The sequence below is a fragment of the Portunus trituberculatus genome, chromosome 32 (genome assembly GCF_017591435.1).
Source record: "Portunus trituberculatus isolate SZX2019 chromosome 32, ASM1759143v1, whole genome shotgun sequence".
NCBI classification, from domain to species: domain Eukaryota; kingdom Metazoa; phylum Arthropoda; class Malacostraca; order Decapoda; family Portunidae; genus Portunus; species Portunus trituberculatus.
In genome coordinates, this window is record NC_059286.1 from 5,950,682 (window position 1) to 5,970,537 (window position 19,856).

The 19,856-nt window shown below is 39.9% G+C and overlaps 1 protein-coding gene across 2 annotated transcripts in view; it reads left to right on the plus strand.

Annotated features, from left to right (window-relative positions):
- Positions 1-19,856, plus strand: part of LOC123512021 (hemicentin-1-like) — an 81,220-nt gene that overhangs the window by 29,501 nt on the left and 31,863 nt on the right. For both annotated transcript variants that reach the window (XM_045268155.1, XM_045268156.1), the window contains exons 2-3: positions 13,473-13,605; positions 15,121-15,368. In XM_045268155.1, coding sequence (XP_045124090.1) covers positions 13,473-13,605; positions 15,121-15,368 — 381 coding nt within the window. The remainder of the gene's footprint in view (positions 1-13,472; positions 13,606-15,120; positions 15,369-19,856) is intronic.

Sequence of the window (19,856 nt, forward strand, 5' to 3'; positions counted from 1 at the left end):
CACCTGCTACCTACCTTCTGCTACCTAATGTTCCCAAGCTTAGCGCCCCGGTACTTGAAGCTGAATCTTGTCTAGTGAACGAGGCGTGTGCTAAGAGGGGCCTGAGAGGAGCTTGAGTGGAGAGCGAGAGTTAATATAGCTTAGTGGAAAACGTGTCTGGCGAAGGGAGTGGCCGGGAGACTCAACGTGGAGGTGGTGAAGATGTGGGTGTAGGTGGAATGGTGGCTGTGTGATGGTGGGTGTGTGTTATGTGTGTGATGAAATGAGGTAAAGTGGGGGAATTGTAGTAGTATTAGTAGTGGTAGTGGTAGAAGTAAGAGTAGTAGTAGTAGTGGTAATAGTAGTTTTTGTTGTTGTAGTTGTGTAAAGTGGTAGTGGTTGTAGTAGGTGCGTTTAATGTCGGTTGCTTCAATTTGTTCTTTCGCCCTTCCGTAATAAGAAATGTGGCTTAACTATTACGAATATTAAAGTCAAACATATAGATTGATTTCATAAGTTGCCAGTGAAAAGCAAAACAAATTAGTGGTGAGGAAAATAATAAGAGGACGACAAATAATAGCTACAGAAAAAAAAATTAATCTTCAGTACACGCTTAGTAAATGAAATACAGAAAAACAAAGAAAAAAAAGAAAAAAAATATGATCAGAGGTATAAGTTCCAAGTGACACGGGAAAACATTTTAGGATCGAAGGAAATAATAAAGGCACAAATTTAATCGTGACAGCAGAGAAGTGTTAAAGTTTTAGTACACTCTCAATGAATAGAAAGCAGAAAAAACATAAAGAAAAAAAAAACGTGTATGATTGTATAAGTTCTTAGTGACAAATAAAAGCAAATCAGGATTGAAAGAAGCAATAGAGGTGAACAAAAAATGATCGTGAGAGGTGAGCCGTGTTACTTTTTAGTGCACAATTACTGAATAAAATGAAAGATAGACATAAAGGAAATAATTAAACGTATATGATTAATTGTATATGTTTCCAGGGACAAATGAAAGCAGATCAGGGTGGAAGGAAATGATAGAGGCAAAAAATGTAATCGTGACAGAAGAGCGGTGTTAATTTTTAGTACACGCTTAACAAATGAATTACAGAAAGACATAAAGAAAATAATTAAACGCATATGATTAATTGTATAAGTTACCAGTGACAAATAAAAGCAAATCAGCGTTGGAGGAAATAATCAAGGAAAGAATTTAATCAAGTGTTTATTTTCAGTAGCGGCGTTATGAATGAAGTACGGAAAGGCAATAGTAAAGCAAATATTCTCACTTCATATCCGCAGAGAAATACACAACTGAACTCAATTACAGCGAAGTTCAATACGAATACAATGGAGAGTTTGGCTTTTAATACTTCGAATTGCATAGGCACTTGAATATAACTGAATGCAGAGAGAGAGAGAGAGAGAGAGAGAGAGAGAGAGAGAGAGAGAGAGAGAGAGAGAGAGAGAGAGAGAGAGAGAGAGAGAGAGAGAGAGAGAGAGAGAGAGAGAGAGAGAGAGAGAGAGAGAGAGAGAGAGAGAGAGAGAGAGAGAGAGAGAGAGAGAGAGATAGTTAAAGAAAAGTCCTTAGATTTTACTTTTCTTCATGTTTGATATTTGAGCAAACTTTCTTATCTCGATGGACTGAACTTGTACTGCTGTGTGTGCGTGCGTGTGTGTGTGTGTGTGTGTGTGTGTGTGTGTGTGTGTGTGTGTGTGTGTGTGTGTGTGTGTGTGTGTGTGTGTGTGTGTGTGTGTGTGTGTGTGTGTGTGTGTGTGTGTGTGTGTGTGTGTGTGTATTCAAGTTCACATTTTTCATCCTCCTCTGAAAAGTACTGACAAAAAATTGATTCTGCATATTTTCATTGGTTTCGTTCATTACTTTGCTTTTATATATATTGGTGTGTGTGTGTGTGTGTGTGTGTGTGTGTGTGTGTGTGTGTGTGTGTGTGTGTGTGTGTGTGTGTGTGTGTGTGTGTGTGTGTGTGTGTGTGTGTGTGTGTATGATTATGCAAGGTTTTGACTCTCCTGTATGCAATATCTAAATTCCATTCATAATACATATTCCTTTCCTCACACGCACACTCCTCACGACACATTGATAAATACGATTCTTTCCCCTTCCTTCATCACTTGGTTACCTGAGATTCCACCCCTCCTGATATTTATTAATTTGGGAATATGCAGCGAACCAATACTCGTATATAATTATTTATCGCATTCCCGTCGTGAAATAAAGGAGTTGTATATACTTATTATTCAAACTTCCGTCGTAAAAACAAGTTGGATTAAATAAGACAATCAGAACACCCTTCGACTGTCCTTCACTGAGTTTCTCGACTAAAAGTTTACATCTCCCTAACTAACAAAACTTTCCATACAGTTAGGTCTCTTGTATTATTTCCATTTTATCTATTAAATATTCTCTTGCTCCTCCTAATTATTTACTCTACATAGACACCTTATCTGTGTAAAGTACTGCTTCTACATACAGGGAGGTCAAAATCTTTATACTGGGCGGAGTAAAAAGTTTTTCTTCTCATTGATTATTCCTGCACACTCTCTTCAAATTTCATTCACTGCCATAGTGTTGTATTTCTTAGTATCCTCATAATGTACATATTGCCGTTACTGGTATGGTTACTGTTCTTCCCTATTTGATCTTTATTGTGTGTGTGTGTGTGTGTGTGTGTGTGTGTGTGCCTGTAGGTATACTTAAAGAGTATATATATGGGAAGCGCTGTTCAACTTCCACCCATTAGTGGCGCAGGCAATTTTATTTATATTGGTACCCGTATTAGGGCCCATATCATCACCCCCAGCGTATCTTTGGTAATCACCTGGGTATCATGGTGACATGTAAGTAACTTTAAACCACTCGACAAATGGTGGGACTCGAACCTACGCGTGGACGTTTGCCTGATCTCACGCTCACCACCTTATCCATTACGCCACCATGCCTTTCCCTTCGTGTTTACTCTGCACAAAAGCTGCTTACTACCATTACTGTACTCTCTATCTTACTAATGCAAGTTAACGAGTGTTGCATTTCTTACTACTGTATCCTTTCCCATCATTGTTAAGGTTGCTTCTCTTTCTACGTCGATGATTACATGTCTTACCTTTCCGTGGTCATGCTGCACAAGACTTATCTACCCTCATTCCTATACTTTCCACCTTACTAATACAAGTTAACCAGCTCCTTCATTCCCCCTCATCCCTTTCACTGGCAAACAATGGGACTCTCCTCCTGCCTCTGTAATCTTCCTACCTACGTCTTGAACAGTTTCAAAGAGGAATATAAAAAATCTTCAAGAATAAAAATGGTCTTCTTTTGATTTTTGTGCCCCTGATTCTCTTCCGGGAACGGCATTTGTGACTGTTTTTTTTTTTTCCATTTTCCCTCTCGGTCGTTCTCTCCAATACATAAAGGAAGTAAGATGTAAATTCCTCGTTTTTTTTTTTTCCATGCGTGAGGGAGACTAACGAAGGTAAGAAAGGAAAAGCAAGGAAAGAAAAAGGAAAAAAATGATCAAAGAAATTATCAAAAGTTATAAAACAAGTAAATAAGCCAAAAAAAATATGTAAGGAATCTTTTGAGATATACGAAAGAAAAAAAGGAAAGTCAAGACAAAGAAAGAAAAAAACGATTGCTAATTCACTGAGCAAAAAAAAAAATAAAGTAAAATAGATAAATAAATGAAAAAAGAAAATATTTAAGGAACATTTCGAGACAGATGAAAAAAAAAACAGAAAAATCAAAACAACGAAACAAAAGAGATCACAAATTCATTAATAGAAAAAAAAGATAAATGAGACGCGATGAAGATATCGAGAAAAGACATCAAATTAGTTCTAGAGTCAATGCTCAGGAATTTAATAAGCGTATCATAGTTTTCGGGAATGTGGTATTGACTAGTTATAGAAAATGCTTCAGTTGGAGGGGCATAGGGCGATTCATTTCGTGGCGCTGGTGCAGGAGGGACAGGCCACGTGGAGGGAGGCGGTAATTGGGCAGAACATACAGAAAGATACCGTTTGTGTTGTGATAATTAGTGCTATTGTAATGAACGAGAGGGTTGAGTAAGGACGAATGAAGGGACTCTCTCTCTCTCTCTCTCTCTCTCTCTCTCTCTCTCTCTCTCTCTCTCTCTCTCTCTCTCTCGGCCAGCAACTTTTCCATCATTAATCAATGGCTTTCGCTCCGAACGCGAACACATGACTAATTGTGTTGCGAATTAAAAACAAAAATGCGTGATTATTCTTAGTGATTAAGCTGGCAGTGTCTTATACTAACACACACACACACACACACACACACACACACACACACACACACACACACACACACACACACACACACTCACACATACTGCACTAAGTCACAACAACAACAAAAGATAAATAGGAAGCCAGCTATTTAATTTCCTCTATCGAATACATTAATCTCTCGTTCATTACGACTCTAATGATGTATCTATATTTTTTTTCTTTCCAGTGATTTGTTGGTTGGAAAAAAATTGCGTCTGACATTAATGTATTCCAGGGTACTTTATATTGCTTGTCTTTGTTTATTGCTGCGTGAAAACTTGGCAACTGTTTGTATGTGTGTGTGTGTGTGTGTGTGTGTGTCCCATCGTCTCTGGTTTAATAATTCCCTTTGACAGTTATTTTTCGTTAATAATACATCCTAGTGCAGTCTTGTTCCCTCTAACGTATTCTGTCTATAAGTCTTCCTGTCTGTTTGTCGTACATCTCTTTCTTTGTGTGTCTATTAATGTTTTATTTGTATCATTCCATTAGTATTGGAGTCTGTTATTCTTTTATCTGTCTGGCCGTCTGTGTCTCAGGCTTTATATCTGTTTCTTTATAATTGCCTTGGTATCAATTTATTTTTACGTCTCATTGCTCTATTTCATTTCAAACTAATATTGTGATTCGTGTCTCCTTGTTTATCTCTTTATCGCTTGTCTGTTTGTCGACCTTTCCTTCTGTCATTTTTATTTGTGTGTCGGTTTATTTATATCCTTAATTAAACTTAACGTTGTCCTTTTTCTTTTCATTTATGTTGGTTTGTTTGTTTTGATTTTTTTTCAGTTTATTTGCGTGTATTTTTTCAATCTGTTCTGTCTGTTTTATGTGGTATCGGTTCATTTATTTGTATTATTAATCCTCGTTTATTACTGGTCTATTTATGTATGTCTGTCTTAAAGGTTACCCGTGTCTATCCTTCGTTTTTTATCCTTTTTTTTCCTCAAATAGCTAAAAATAGCACATCACGATCCACACACACACACACACACACACACACACACACACACACACACACACACACACACACACACACACACACACACACACACACACACACACACACACACACACACACACACAGACATGTTTACCTCAATTTTTCTTTCTTTTTTCCTCAATCTGCTCAAATTAGCACAGCAAGATCCAGTATGTACATAGAAACACACACACACACACACACACACACACACACACAGAGAGAGAGAGAGAGAGAGAGAGAGAGAGAGAGAGAGAGAGAGAGAGAGAGAGAGAGGAATTGCATTATGACGGTTGCCTGGCTCGGAAAAGCTAAGCTGCTGATTGGCTGCAGGATAATGATCACATTACTGACGGGGACAGTCAGGGCTCCCCATTGGTCAAACATCCGTGACGTCACTGCATGGTGCGATTCATCTCTTAATTATCAAAACACAGCTAATTGGACCCGTAGAGCAGCAATGTACATAGATCTTTTCGCTTGCGTAGCTTGCTGTGTGTGTGTTGAGAGAGAGAGAGAGAGAGAGAGAGAGAGAGAGAGAGAGAGAGAGAGAGAGAGAGAGAGAGACAGAGGGAGACACGCTTACATACACAGACAAGCGCAGAATTTCCTAGATAAACAGAGGCTCTAATACAAACAGATAGACAGACATACAGTCAGAGAAGAATAGACATGGCGAAATAGAAGTGAAAACACACACAGTTAAATAAAACACAGATAGATTAACAACTTACTGAAATAAACAAACTGAAAGAGACATGCAGAAAGAGAGACAATAAAACACACTTAGCAAAAAATAGATAAACATACATATAGACAAACATACAGAAAAACAGACAGATAAACAGGGAACATACAGATAGATAAACAAGCTGAATAAATAATCACACATAAATTCAATAAACTAAGTACATAAAAAAAAGGAATGTTAGAGTGAACCAAATTGCAGACAGATAGATAGACAAACAGACAGACAGACAGACAGACAGACAGACAGAGAGATGGACAGACAGATAAACACACACACAACTATCCGGTAACGGGGAGTACTAAAAAAATGGGCAAAAGTTTAGAAAATGGTGTTTTTACTCACTAAGTTGATCCTTTTGGTGCTAAATTCCCCCCATTCATTTCTCTCTTTTCTGGCCATTAAACTTGAAGAGAGTTGTAGTTTATATAATTTTTGGGTCAGCAGAGAGAGAGAGAGAGAGAGAGAGAGTGAGAGAGAGATTAGAGTTGTCGAGTAATTAATGCTCACTCGTTGACAGAAAGACTCATATGCATGGTTTATTTTGTATTTATTTGGGCAATTTCCTCGCTGGTCTTAAATAAAACCGCTGTTTCATTTTTCTTTCTATTCATTTGTATTTAGAAATTTAGATGATATCGTGATTGTGTGGAAAATGTGTTTGATCGTGTGTGCGAGAGAGAGAGAGAGAGAGAGAGAGAGAGAGAGAGAGAGAGAGAGAGAGAGAGAGAGAGAGAGAGAGAGAGAGAGAGAGAGAGAGAGAGAGAGAGAGAGAGAGAGAGAGAGAGAGAGAGAGAGAGAGAGAGAGAGAGAGAGAGAGAGAGAGAGAGAGAGACAGAGAGCCGTATCTTGCTACATTCATTATAATATTTTCTTTATCCCTTCCACTTCATTTGCATCTCACTTCCTTCCGTGTCCATTAAAATTTCATAAACGTCGACTTGTGTCAGCTTAAAGCTCGCTTGCACACAAACACACCCACACACACACATACACACACACGCGCACGCACACACACACACACAGACACACGCCCGGTAGCTCAGTGGTTAGAGCGCTGGCTTCACAAGCCAGAGGACCGGGGTTCGATTCCCCGGCCGGGTGGAGATATTTGGGTGTGTCTCCTTTCACGTGTAGGTGCTGTTCACCTAGCAGTGAGTAGGTACGGGATGTAAATCGAGGAGTTGTGACCTTGTTGTCCCGGTGTGTGGTGTGTGCCTGGTCTCAGGCCTATCCGAAGATCGGAAATAATGAGCTCTGAGCTCGTTCCGTAGGGTAACGTCTGGCTGTCTCGTCAGAGACTGCAGCAGATCGAACAGTGAAACACACACACACACACACACACACACACACACACACACACACACACACACACACACAAGTAAATTAAGTGTTTTCAGAAATACTAAATAATCATCAGTAGAGAGCTATACATAACTAGAGAGAGAGAGAGAGAGAGAGAGAGAGAGAGAGAGAGAGAGAGAGAGATAGAAACTCCGATAAAACATTTCAACACTCTATCTCGACTAAATCTAACAGGCTTTAGTTGATACTATTAAAAACTTTCAATGGCGTTTTCATAATTCCTGTGACAGATTAACAAAGATCACGTCACTAGAGAGAAAGGCACCCATCAGAACATGAGTAATCATATATGCACCCTTTGAAACTAGTCTCAATAAGAGGATAGAGCCTTTAAGAGAATGACTTGTAGTACCAAACAAGGTCAAGCTTCACCACTTACCGACAAGCTTGGAGTCACGTAAGCCGGCAAAGGGAATGACTAATTGAAGATACTCGTGTAGTGAAGCGTTCGGTCTAGATTGTATGAGCAGCAGCAGAGAAACAGGCACACGCAGGGCCAGGGAGACCTCCACCCCAACCAGCTCCTGTGAAGTGTTGTCTATTGTGGCCATGGTCAATTGTTGTATCGTATTCTTTATCTGTGTTTAGGTTGCGATTAGGTTAAGTTCGGTCACTTTAGGTTAGATTATTTTACGTTTCGTTAGATTAAGTTACGTTGCGTCGGTTTAAGTTAGAATTAGTTTGGTTCGATTGGTTAATTAAGTTTCGTTAAGTTAGATTACGTTATTAACCCTTTCAATACTAGGACACATTTATACCTTGAAATTTGTGTATGATTAGACCATTTTATTTACACTATGGAGGTCAGAAGATTAATGGGGACAGTCTTCATTATCTTAATACATCACATGAATCTCTAAATCTGTACAAAATCATGAAATAGTAAGCATAATGAATATAGAAACGCGTCATGGTACTCAAAGGATTAAATTAGTCATGATTTCTTTCATTACAAAATCAATTCACCACCAGTAATCTTGAAAAACCATACACCTAACAGCCCTAACACACTAAAGGACTTGAGCATGAGAGAAATAAGTGATACATGTTATATATGATCCCCCTAACACATAACATCACTGTACTTCCCTGGGCGTGCGTCAATGTTGCACCGCAGGAAGGGATTAATGCCTGGTGCACTCACTAAGCCTTTCCCAGTGGCAGCCCCGCAGTGTCCTCCAGGCAGCGTGACGGAGGAGTCGTATCCGGCGCGCTGCTTTGAATATGTGGTCTAAAAAGGAGCAGCTGCTTGAGTGCAATTTGTTCCTTCCTTGTAATTTGCCGGAAAATATCTTGAATGAAGAGTTTGCGGCGAGTTTCCCTCATTTTTTTTCTTTTCTCCTTTTTTTCTTTTGTGTTTTACTTGAAATTCTTCTTTAGTCGTGTAAGGAAGAAGAAGAAGAAGAAGAAGAAGAAGAAGAAGAAGAAGAAGAAGAAGAAGAGGCATTACTGTGCAAAATTAGTAGTTCACCCTCCTATTCGTCCTCCTCTTTGTATTACTACTCTTAGTCCTTTTTCTCCTTCTACTACTACTCTTCCTCCTCATTTTCCTCCTTTCGCCTCCTCCTACTACTACTATTCTTCCTCCTCCCTTTCCTCCATTTCCTTCTACTTCTTTCCTTCCCTTCTTTCCCCTTCTACCACTTTACTTCTCTTATTTCTCCTCCTTTTACTACTATTCCTCCTCTTCTTTCTCCTACTCCTACCAGCACTCTTTCTGCATCCTCTCTCAGTGACAAAGCTCTCCCTGCCACTGTGCCCATTCAGAAAAGTCACGCATCACATCAGGAAGCTCAGCACAAAACCGCCCCCAGGTCCTCCTCACGTCCTTCCATGGCGTGGCTCTGAGTTGAGGCGTGGCGTATTGACACAGAAAACCCGTTGAGAAATCCCGCAGCGGTCCAGCGTGAAGGAAAAATGACTGGTGGTGTATGTTGTTCCTGTATACCTTCACTTTAGATTATGATTTTCTTTTAATTTTCAGTTTACGTTGGTTTTCTTAGTGTTTCAGTGTTAAGAGAGACTATGGCAGTGTTTCTTAACACCTTCAGTATTGGGACTCATTTTTACCTCTAGTTTTGGGTACGATTAGACCATTTTATTGATATTACGAATGGTCTATGAAGGCCAGAAGATTAATGGCCAGAAACGTTACTATTTTAATCCCCAACATAAGTTTCTCTATAAAATCATCAAATAATAAGCAAAATAAATATGGAAATTGCGTCACGGTACTGAAAGGATTAATAAAGGACTTTCGTTTGGTATTTTGGAATCGTTATCCTAAGAGTAGATGAGAGTGTGTTGCTAATTCAGTTGTTTTGGGTCTTTGTATGTAGTCAATCTGTGTTGGCTGCCACGTCCTGCCAGACACATTCCAATCGCTTCATCTCACACCTCCTTTCGTCGTATCAATAAGTATCAGTAGCTATAAAGGAAGAACATAACAGCGAACTCTGGATTGTTAAACTTCCTGCTGCTACCGAGTGTGTTTGTTATGAACTTACGAGAGGGTATAATGAGGCAACGCACACCTGCATTCGACGGCCAGACTCCAACCCATTAGACATACATTACACACTCCCTCTTTACCTCTTGATGTGTCTGGTTCCGGCGGTGCGAACAGGACTAGACGCGTTACTCTGTCTGGGCCGCGAGAAGGAACAGTGGCCACTTCCTCTGGTTCACTGCCCCTCTTATTGTTGAGGTTGTTTAGTGCTTTATTAGATGTATTTTTCCGATTTTGTGCATATATAGTCAGTTTTAATGGTGGGAGAATATTACAGTCTTATTACGTGTATCTTTTCGTATATTTTTGTATATATGTAGTTAGATTTTACGATGTTAGGAGATTGGGATGTGAGATGAGAGATGGTAACTTTATATATTTTGTGGAGTAACGTTTAGTAATGTGTAGATAATGTTGCGTTCTTATCATATGCGTATCTTCTTGTATTTATACGTGTCTAAGCTTATAGAGGGAGAACAGTGACAAGTACTAGCAGTGTATGATTGTACTAATAGATTAGCATCCATAAACTCATTTTTCAATACCTTTGCTATTTTGGCAGAGTATGGGAAGGACAAGAGCAGATATGTAAAATGAAAAATACATGCAAATGACAGCAGGAAAGCATTAACGGTGTAATTTCCCCGTATATTGCTTACTTAACCTCTTTCTCGCATGCATTTCTACCCTGGTGAATTAGTTTAAACTGTAGATAAGCATAACAATAGCCAGATTTGTCCATATTTCACTCACTTTTTAAAACACACATTTGTTGTATGTTTAATGCAATGATAAGCTCAAATGTCCTGATTTGAATTCTTTTTACGGTTTGCTCGTGTATCACAAATGTTCACGGGCTCCAGTAAATAGTACGAGTAATAGCATTTTATCTTGATTTCCACATGCATATTACGGTGACGGACGGTTGCACGCTGTCACGGTATTGATAGCAGCGCGGGGGGGCATTTATTTTACACTGGTGGAGATAAACTGCTGATTTTTATTTCGCATTATCAATTTTGAGTAGAGTAAACACGTTCCTTTCATTATACCAGAGAGAGAGAGAGAGAGAGAGAGAGAGAGAGACTTTTATCCACACAAATATTCCTCACTTTTATATTTTTATGTCTTGGGGTATTACACATCCAACTTTCCTTCCGCAAGCTGATTGTCTCCATTCATCCCCGCTGTGTCCGTCTGCTGTGTCTGAATGCTCTGCCTGCTGTGTCCGGCCGTCTCCATCAACACCAAGCTGTTACACTGACGAAGCTTGAGCACAGAAAGCTTTATACCACATGTCCTTGCATATCTCTCTCTCTCTCTCTCTCTCTCTCTCTCTCTCTCTCTCTCTCTCTCTCTCTCTCTCTCTCTCTCTCTCTCTCTCTCTCTCTCTCTCTCTCTCTCTCTCTCTCTCTCTCTCTCTCTCTCTCTCTCTCTCTCTCTCTCTCTCTCTCTCTCTCTCTCTCTCTCTCTCTCTCTCTCTCTCTCTCTCTCTCTCTCTCTCTCTCTCTCTCTCTCTCTCTCTCTCTCTCTCTCTCTCTCTCTCTCTCTCTCTCTCTCTCTCTCTCTCTCTCTCTCTCTCTCTCTCTCTCTCTCTCTCTCTCTCTCTCTCTCTCTCTCTCTCTCTCTCTCTCTCTCTCTCTCTCTCTCTCTCTCTCTCTCTCTCTCTCTCTCTCTCTCTCTCTCTCTCTCTCTCTCTCTCTCTCTCTCTCTCTCTCTCTCTCTCTCTCTCTCTCTCTCTCTCTCTCTCTCTCTCTCTCTCTCTCTCTCTCTCTCTCTCTCTCTCTCTCTCTCTCTCTCTCTCTCTCTCTCTCTCTCTCTCTCTCTCTCTCTCTCTCTCTCTCTCTCTCTCTCTCTCTCTCTCTCTAACCCTCCCATTCGTATATGTCCATCCTCCATCATCTCGCCTCCCCTTCTTCCTTCCTCTCTCTCTCTCTCTCTCTCTCTCTCTCTCTCTCTCTCTCTCTCTCTCTCTCTCTCTCTCTCTCTCTCTCTCTCTCTCTCTCTCTCTCTCTCTCTCTCTCTCTCTCTCTCTCTCTCTCTCCTCCCATTCGTATATGTCCATCCTCCATCATCTCGCCTCCCCCCCTTCTTCCTTCCCCGTGATGGCTCCAGTGCGAGGTTTTCAAGTATTTCCAAATTTTGCAGCAGCATCCATTTGGCGGCGCCACATCCCCCTCCGCTAACAAAGATCCTCGCCCCACGCACTTAAAATGATTCTTTTGCCGACCTTTTTTCCAGCATTCTTTTTTCGTTCCCATTTCCTGAGCGTCGCCATGACACGTACGCGAAGCAGACTCGTGATGGTTTTGTTTTTTTCGTTCTCTTTCTCTACTCTCTCTATTTCTCTCTGTCTTTCTATTTCTCTGTGCTTTATGCCTCCTCCTTTCCGTTGCGGTCTCGTTGCCTCTAGTGTTTATCTTCCTGTATACTTCGTTCGCCGCTCGTTCGCCGCGTACCTTTACTAATATGCATCCATTAAGTTTTCTCTCATTTTCATACACCCTTGAAAGCTAACCAGGCCTGAAAAGGAAACGTAAAAATGCCTACTGGTAAAATGTCACCAGAAAAAGACGGGCGAGGGAGAAACAGGTTACAAAAATGTCCTACAAAAGTTTTTTTTTCCTTTTTTTTTAACATTTCCCTCCATATCGTCTCGCTCTCGACTCTTTGAACTTTGGCCTGCGCTGCCCCTCGCCCGACCTTCGCCCGCCCGCTGAAAGGGAACCGAGTGGCAGATAAGCTTTAGGGCTCTGAGCTCACAATCCGCCTGCTGGAGTACACCTTTCCGCCAGCCAGGAGCCGCGCCACCTCCTTACGCGGTTCCTTCTCACCGTCTGTAGCGGAAAAACACGCCGTTAGGAGATGAAGGGACGGAGGTGAAGGGATGTGCCTCTTTGGGAAACCAGCTGGAAGTCATGAGAAAGGAAATGAAAACTGGAATGGGGTGTTTATGAAGGCAATGCAAATAATGTGTTTTACTTTACTTATGATATAGTCCATTCTGCTAAAGCTATATTGATATCCATAAAAAGATGCGCAATGGGGACTGTAATCCTGAACAAGAGATGAATAAAAGTAGATTTTTCTTCATCACTTGAAATACTATTCATTATTTTATCACAGAGAGAGAAGAGATCAAGATTAAAAACATGTATTGCTTGACTGACTTATGAACTGATCACTCCTGCCAAAGCTACAATGAAGTGAACAAAGATACCAAACGTGAACTACTCGTGCAATAATAAACGAGAGATTAATTATTTTTATGCAAGAGGGGAAGCCGGCCAAGGGGAACAAAAATATATAAAAAAAAAGCTCACTTGCTTGCCAGTTTCCTTATAGTTTAATATGCTTAAATAAATGTAAATAAATGCAAATCCATTTTATATCTATTGAGAAACTATTCAATGCATAACAAAGGAAAAGCAACAGGATTACAGTTCCATACTGCCTGGAATCTTGGTTCATTCCCGCTAAGATGAAAGGATTAACCGATTTCGCGAGTCCTTTCAGGGATGGTCGGGAACTTTCGTGGCTTGCTGACTCAGCCTCGGTCTCTCTCTCCCCACCCCCAGCGCCCCTGGTGGCCGTGTACGCCGTGCGAGGCCAGACGGCGCTCCTGCCCTGCAACCTGACGTCCGGCGACCTGGAGGACCCCGTGATCCTGGTGCTCTGGTACAAGAACGGCACCAAGACGCCCGTGTTCAGGTGTGTGTGTGTGTGTGTGTGTGTGTGTGTGTCTATGTAGTTCACCTCGGTCGTCTGCTGGTCACCCAGCCAGTCTTCCCCATTACGGAGCGAGCTCAGAGCTCATTGACCGATCTTCGGGTAGGACTGAGACCACAACACAGTCAACACACCGGGAAAGCGAGGCTAGGTGAACAGGGGCAACACATTAAGAGGCTTGCCCATTTGCCTCAACGCTTCCCGGGACTCGAACTCGGCCCTCTCGATTGTGAGTCGAGCGTGCTAACCACTACACTACGCGATGTGTGTGTGTGTGTGTGTGTGTGTGTGTGTGTGTGTGTGTGTGTGTGTGTGTGTGTTGGATCAATACTGCAATTATCAGTATTACCAGAAGCGCAAGTAGTACTGTAGTAGTAGTAGTAGTAGTAAGGGCAAAAATGGTTACAGTTAAAGTCGTAGTGGTAGTAGTAGTAGTGGTACTAGTAGTAGTAGTAGTAGTAGTAGTAGTAGTAGTAGTAGTAGTAGTAGTAGTAGTAGTAGTAGTAGTAATGATAATAGGAACATGAGAAACAGTCAGCAGGAGAAGCAGAAGCAGCAACAACAGCAGCAGCACTAATTTATATAATTCCACGTAAAAAAGAAAGAGTTATATTTACAAACTACTGACTCGTGAGCAGAAGTTGTTTAAACTTGAATTAGGTTAAGAGGAAGTATATATGCATAATTGTCTAAAAGTTGGAAATTACAAGTGAGCCATTTAAGTAATTAGGGCAGGTAGGAAAAAAGGTGAAAAATTAAAGTTTACGAATACGTGAATATGTATTTCACTTCGTGTATGTGTAGTAGGCATATATAATAGTATAAGGTAGACTATCTTATTAAAAGGTCCACACAGGTGCCACTCCCAAAGCAGAGCCAACAAGGTTAACCAAGACTAAAGGAGTGTCGTGAAATCTCCTCTTATATATATATATATATAAAAAAAAAAAAAAAAAAAAATATATATATATATATATATATATATATATATATATATATATATATATATATATATATATATATATATATATATATATATATATATATATATATATATATATATATATATATATATATTCTGAGGAGGGAATACAAAGGTAGTGAGTTTAAGAGTTTAGATGCTTATGTAACACAGTTATGTTGTGAGCTGCGCGTTCCCGTCAGTGAAATATCGATCTCTACCTATCTATACTGTTTGTTCTTCAGAGCATAGACTCAACACAATAACTAAAAAAAAACAGTTTAGACTTGTATGTTCGACGGTGCTACTTGTTGGAATAATGATGTTTGTTGTGTGCTGTGGCAATTTTTTTTTTTTTTTTTATGTGAGAGGGGGAAGCTGACCAAGGGTAACATAAAAAGAATAAAATAGACCCACTTATCTGCCAGTCCCCTAGCAGGTCTGAGAGGGTTAGCCAAATAAAACATCCCTTTTAAATGAAATCAATGCCAACACAACATTCTCTAACTATCTACGCATACTTTTCTTCCTCGCAGTATGGACGCAAGGAAAAAATCTCCAGACCATAGGAAGCGATTGGGGGAGAGCAGCTCGGGGCAGCGGAGGACCGGCAGCAGTCGAGCCTCAGATGTATTCCAGGGACGCGCCGCTCTTCGGGAGGAGGAGTGGAGCTACTCTCTGATGGTGCGGCAGGTTGGCTTCAGCGACGAGGGGGAGTACCGGTGCAGGCTTGATTTCCAGGCCTCCCCCACGCACAACGCCAGAGTCAGGCTGCACGTTGTGGGTGAGTCGGCTACGTCTGTTACTACACCTATTGATTTTTTCCCCTACTTGAATTGGTCTGGTTGAGGGTACAGAGAGGTGGAAGAAAATTATTGCTGCTCAAAAAGTGGTTGATGAAGTGCAAATGGATTAAAATAAAGCCTCATTTTGATTGATAGGTAAGTGTATGAACAGATAAAAAGTTCATTTAGTCATTTAGTCAGTTAGCCATTTAGATAGGTAGGTAGATAAGTAAGTGATTTATTGGTCAAGTCATTACATATACAACTTCTTAAAACTAATATTATTAACAGTACAGTATTAAGAGGAAAAACTACTGTAGTGTACCAGAATTCTACACACACACACACACACACACACACACACACACACACACACACACACACACACACACACACACACACACACACACACACACACACACACACACACACACACACACACACACACACACACCCTTGAGGCATTTAAGTGCGCGGCGTTGTCAGGTTAGCAGGAGAGGAATAATGGAGTGTGCGCTTCAGAGAGTGTTTGGTTAAATGTCATGAGATGGAAGTGTTGGTTGAGCATGTGTGTGTGTGTGTGTGTGTGTGTGTGTGTTTTGCCAGTGTTGTTCCTGCCGCGTGTGTGTTGAGGTGGTGATGGATTGCGGTGGATTGTGGTGGTGCGTGGTGATGCTGGTGGTGCTTCTGATTAATTCCACTCAAGTGAATTCCACTCGCCAAGATTCCACCATGAAAGTTCAACACAATATCATTTCTCCTATAATAATTTCCTTCGTGCTTGCCTAACTGAAACTAGCCTGATGTAACCAAACCTATTTTCTTATGGAATAGAGGAAGCTGGCGAAGGGCAATAAGAAATAAAAAGAAAAGTCCCATTTGATTGCCAGTTCCCTAAAAGGCTAGTAGAGTTAGCCAAAAGTCTGGGACAAATGTCTTGAAACCTCCATTTTAAAAGAAGTCAAGTTGTACGAAGATGGAAATACAGAAGCAGACAGGGAGTTCCAGGGTTTACCAGCGAAAGGTATGAATGATTGATAGTACTGGTTAACTATTGCATTAGAGTTGATAAATCTAACTAACCTAACCAAACCTAATCATAACTAAAGGAACTCAAGGAGACCAATTTTAACCTAACCTAAGAAAGCCAAACTCATTTCAGTCTATCCAAACCTAACCTAACTTAACCCAACACGTCAGAAAAAGTTTTTTTTATTTTTTAGAGAGATCATGAAGGTGCAAAGTTCATATGGGAGAAATTAAACTCTGGGAAAGTTGTTGTAGGAGTTATCTATGTTAATGGTCATGGTGATGGTTGTGGTGGTGGCAGTTTCATATCTTTAACCCTTCAATACTGGAACACATTTTGCCCTTGAAATTTATGTACAATTAAACCATTTTATTTTACATGAGGAAGAGTCCATAGAGGTCAGAGGAATAATGGCCAGAATCTTCACTGATTTAATCTCCACATGAGTTTCTGAACCTGTATAAAACTACCAAATAGTAAGCAGAATTGATATTGAAACGCTTCATAGTACTGGATGTGTTAAGTGTGGTGCTATATAATGTTAGCGATAGTGGTTAATAATGGCAGTGGTAGTAGTGGTGGTGATCAAGTAATAATGATGGCAGAGGTGATGGAAGTGATAATGGTAATGATAGTAGTGATGGTGGTGGTAATTTCATATCCTTGGGTGTGATTTTGTAATGGTGGTGATGGTAGTGTATCTTGTCAATAATAGCGGTTAACAGTCGCAGCGTTGATGGTGATGATAGTGGTGGTGAAAATGATAGTGGTAATGATGATAATGGTGCTGGTAGTACTTTCATATGGTGGTGATGGCAGTATATCTTGTTAACAGTCGCAGTGGTGATGGTGATGATGGTAGTGGTGGAAGTGATAGTGGTAATGATGATAGTGGTGTTGGTGGTGGTGACTTTTATTGCCAGTCGATAGTGTATTCGCGAGTCCTCGTTATTTATGTTCCGCCGGTACTCATAGTGGTATTGATGCCGCGAGAGGGACACTGGATGGTGATAGCTTCCTGATGGTGACGGCCCGGCTGATAGCACCGATAGTCACAATAGTAACCTGTAATCACGTAAAAAAGATAGTTAATAGTAATACAGCAATGAATAGAATGATCTGGTTATAGTGAAAAAAATAGTTAATAGTAATAGAACAATGAATAGAAAGGTGTGGGTATAGTGTTCTAGTGTTCTACCTTCACTGCTATACATTCACCACTACTTCTCGTGTTTTTGTTGTGCATAGACATTTCTTTGTTATTCACGTGTGTTGATAGTCACAATAAAAACCCGTACAAAGTTAGTTCCTTCGGCATTTGTCCTTGAATTCTGGATAACTCACTTGACCTTTAAGGGAACTAGCAACACAGTGGGCCTTTTTTTTTTCATTTTTGTCGCTCTTAGCCAGTTGCCCTCCTATATGGAAAAAAAAAATAATAAAAAGGGGCAATTAATAGTACAGTATGGTGTGGTTATAGTGCTACACCTTCTCTACTATCCACTCACTGCATCTTTTTTTGTTTGGTGTATTTTTTTCTATTTCGTTCGTGTCTGTTTATTTTAGTTGATGGAGCGGTTAGTGGAGTGTTGCATAGGGAACAACAAGTGGGAGAAATGCATGACGATAACTCTTCTGTCGAGGAGAGAGAGAGAGAGAGAGAGAGAGAGAGAGAGAGAGAGAGAGAGCATTTTATTTACCACGCCGAGCGTTTTCCCTTTCCATTCCATATATATGTACATTCTATTTTTCCACTCGCTTCTCTCTCTCTCTCTCTCTCTCTCTCTCTCTCTCTCTCTCTCTCTCTCTCTCTCTCTCTCTCTCTCTCTCGAACTAATTCCTTATTGAAACCGGGTAAAGCATTTGAATTTCAGTATAATTTCTAGTTCTTTTTTATATATTTTTTTCCTTTGAGTCATTCATAAGTCTCTTTGTTCTCGCTTATCTATCATGATGTCCGTTTTGATGATGTCTGACTTTATTTTTTCATTTACAAATTTATTTCTTATTCTCACTGTGATATTATTTCCAGTTCAATTTATAGCAGTGTTTGTTGGTTGATTACTTGCGCATTTTGATATTCTGTAGTTTTATTTGTTTTACTATGTCTTCTTTTCTTTTTTCATCGCTTTCATACAGTTTTGAAAGTGAGAGTTTGTATGTATTTTTCTATATATTTTTTATCTCTCTCTCTCTCTCTCTCTCTCTCTCTCTCTCTCTCTCTCTCTCTCTCTCTCTCTCTCTCTCTCTCTCTCTCTCTCTCTCTCTCTCTCTCTCTCTCTCTCTCTCTCTCTCTCTCTCTCTCTCTCTCTCTCTCTCTCTCTCTCTCTCTCTCTCTCTCTCTCTCTCTCTCTCTCTCTCTCTCTTCCGCCTTTAAGCTTAAATCCTCTTTGACAACTTGTTTTTTTCTTTTTGCCTCACATGGAATAATCATTTTGAATTAAGTGCATGCCATTTCCTGTTCCAATAGACGCCAAACGTTCGTCATTTCAATTTTTTTTCTTTTAGCTCTATATATCCCTTGCCACTCAGTCATCAAAGCTAGAATACGTTCCTTTTATTTTTTTACTTTGTCAATCAGGAGTACATTACCGGCCTCCTTTTTGAAGCATTGGTATATCACTCATGCTAAGCCACCAGTGTAAGTTCAGATCTTCATTACTGCCTCTCATGGGGACAGTTCATGATGCTCTGACAGAATCTGAAACCATGTAGTATTAAACCTTTCGTTCATCGTGTTTTATATCCTGTTTTATCTATTCGTTTATTCATTTTTATTTTCTTTTATTGATTCTTGCACATTGTTTTACTTGTGTTAATTAGAAGTTTACCAGAAAGGGTACTATTATTCCTACTTGTTTTAATATATCTCCCTAGAAAAAATAATAATTCCTAGCAGATTTAGATGTTTCTTTTTTATTCACCCATATTTTTTAGAGGCTTGTGTTTCTTACCACTCTACCTAGGGAACAGTTTCCTTTAATTTTCTTTAGAGCCATTGATTTATTGTCACAGGTTTTGAAGTTTCTATATTCACGCTTAACACTTAAAATAAAACATCATGTATTTTTTTTTTCTAAACCAACACCGTGTCATTGAAATCTGCTCATTTTTTAGGGATATACATTTTGTCAGGGACTATTTTTCTTTTAACACAACACATTTACAAAATTCTAACCCTTGCGAGTTTGAATGGCTTTGTAATTGGCGCTTCATTGTATTTTATTTGTTTTTTTCTGAAGCTTTAAACTTTAGGTTAGAAAGTTCACCAGAGAAAAAATCGTTTCACTTTCAACAAAATACAAGTAACACTGATGCAACCTGAACGCTTAAACCCATGAACACTTTAATGGCTTTCTGATTCACATTTCACCCATTGTTCTCTTCATCTTTGACAGCAATCTGCACTAAAATCATTGTAAGAATACTCTTTAATCATTTACAAGAAAGAAGCGGA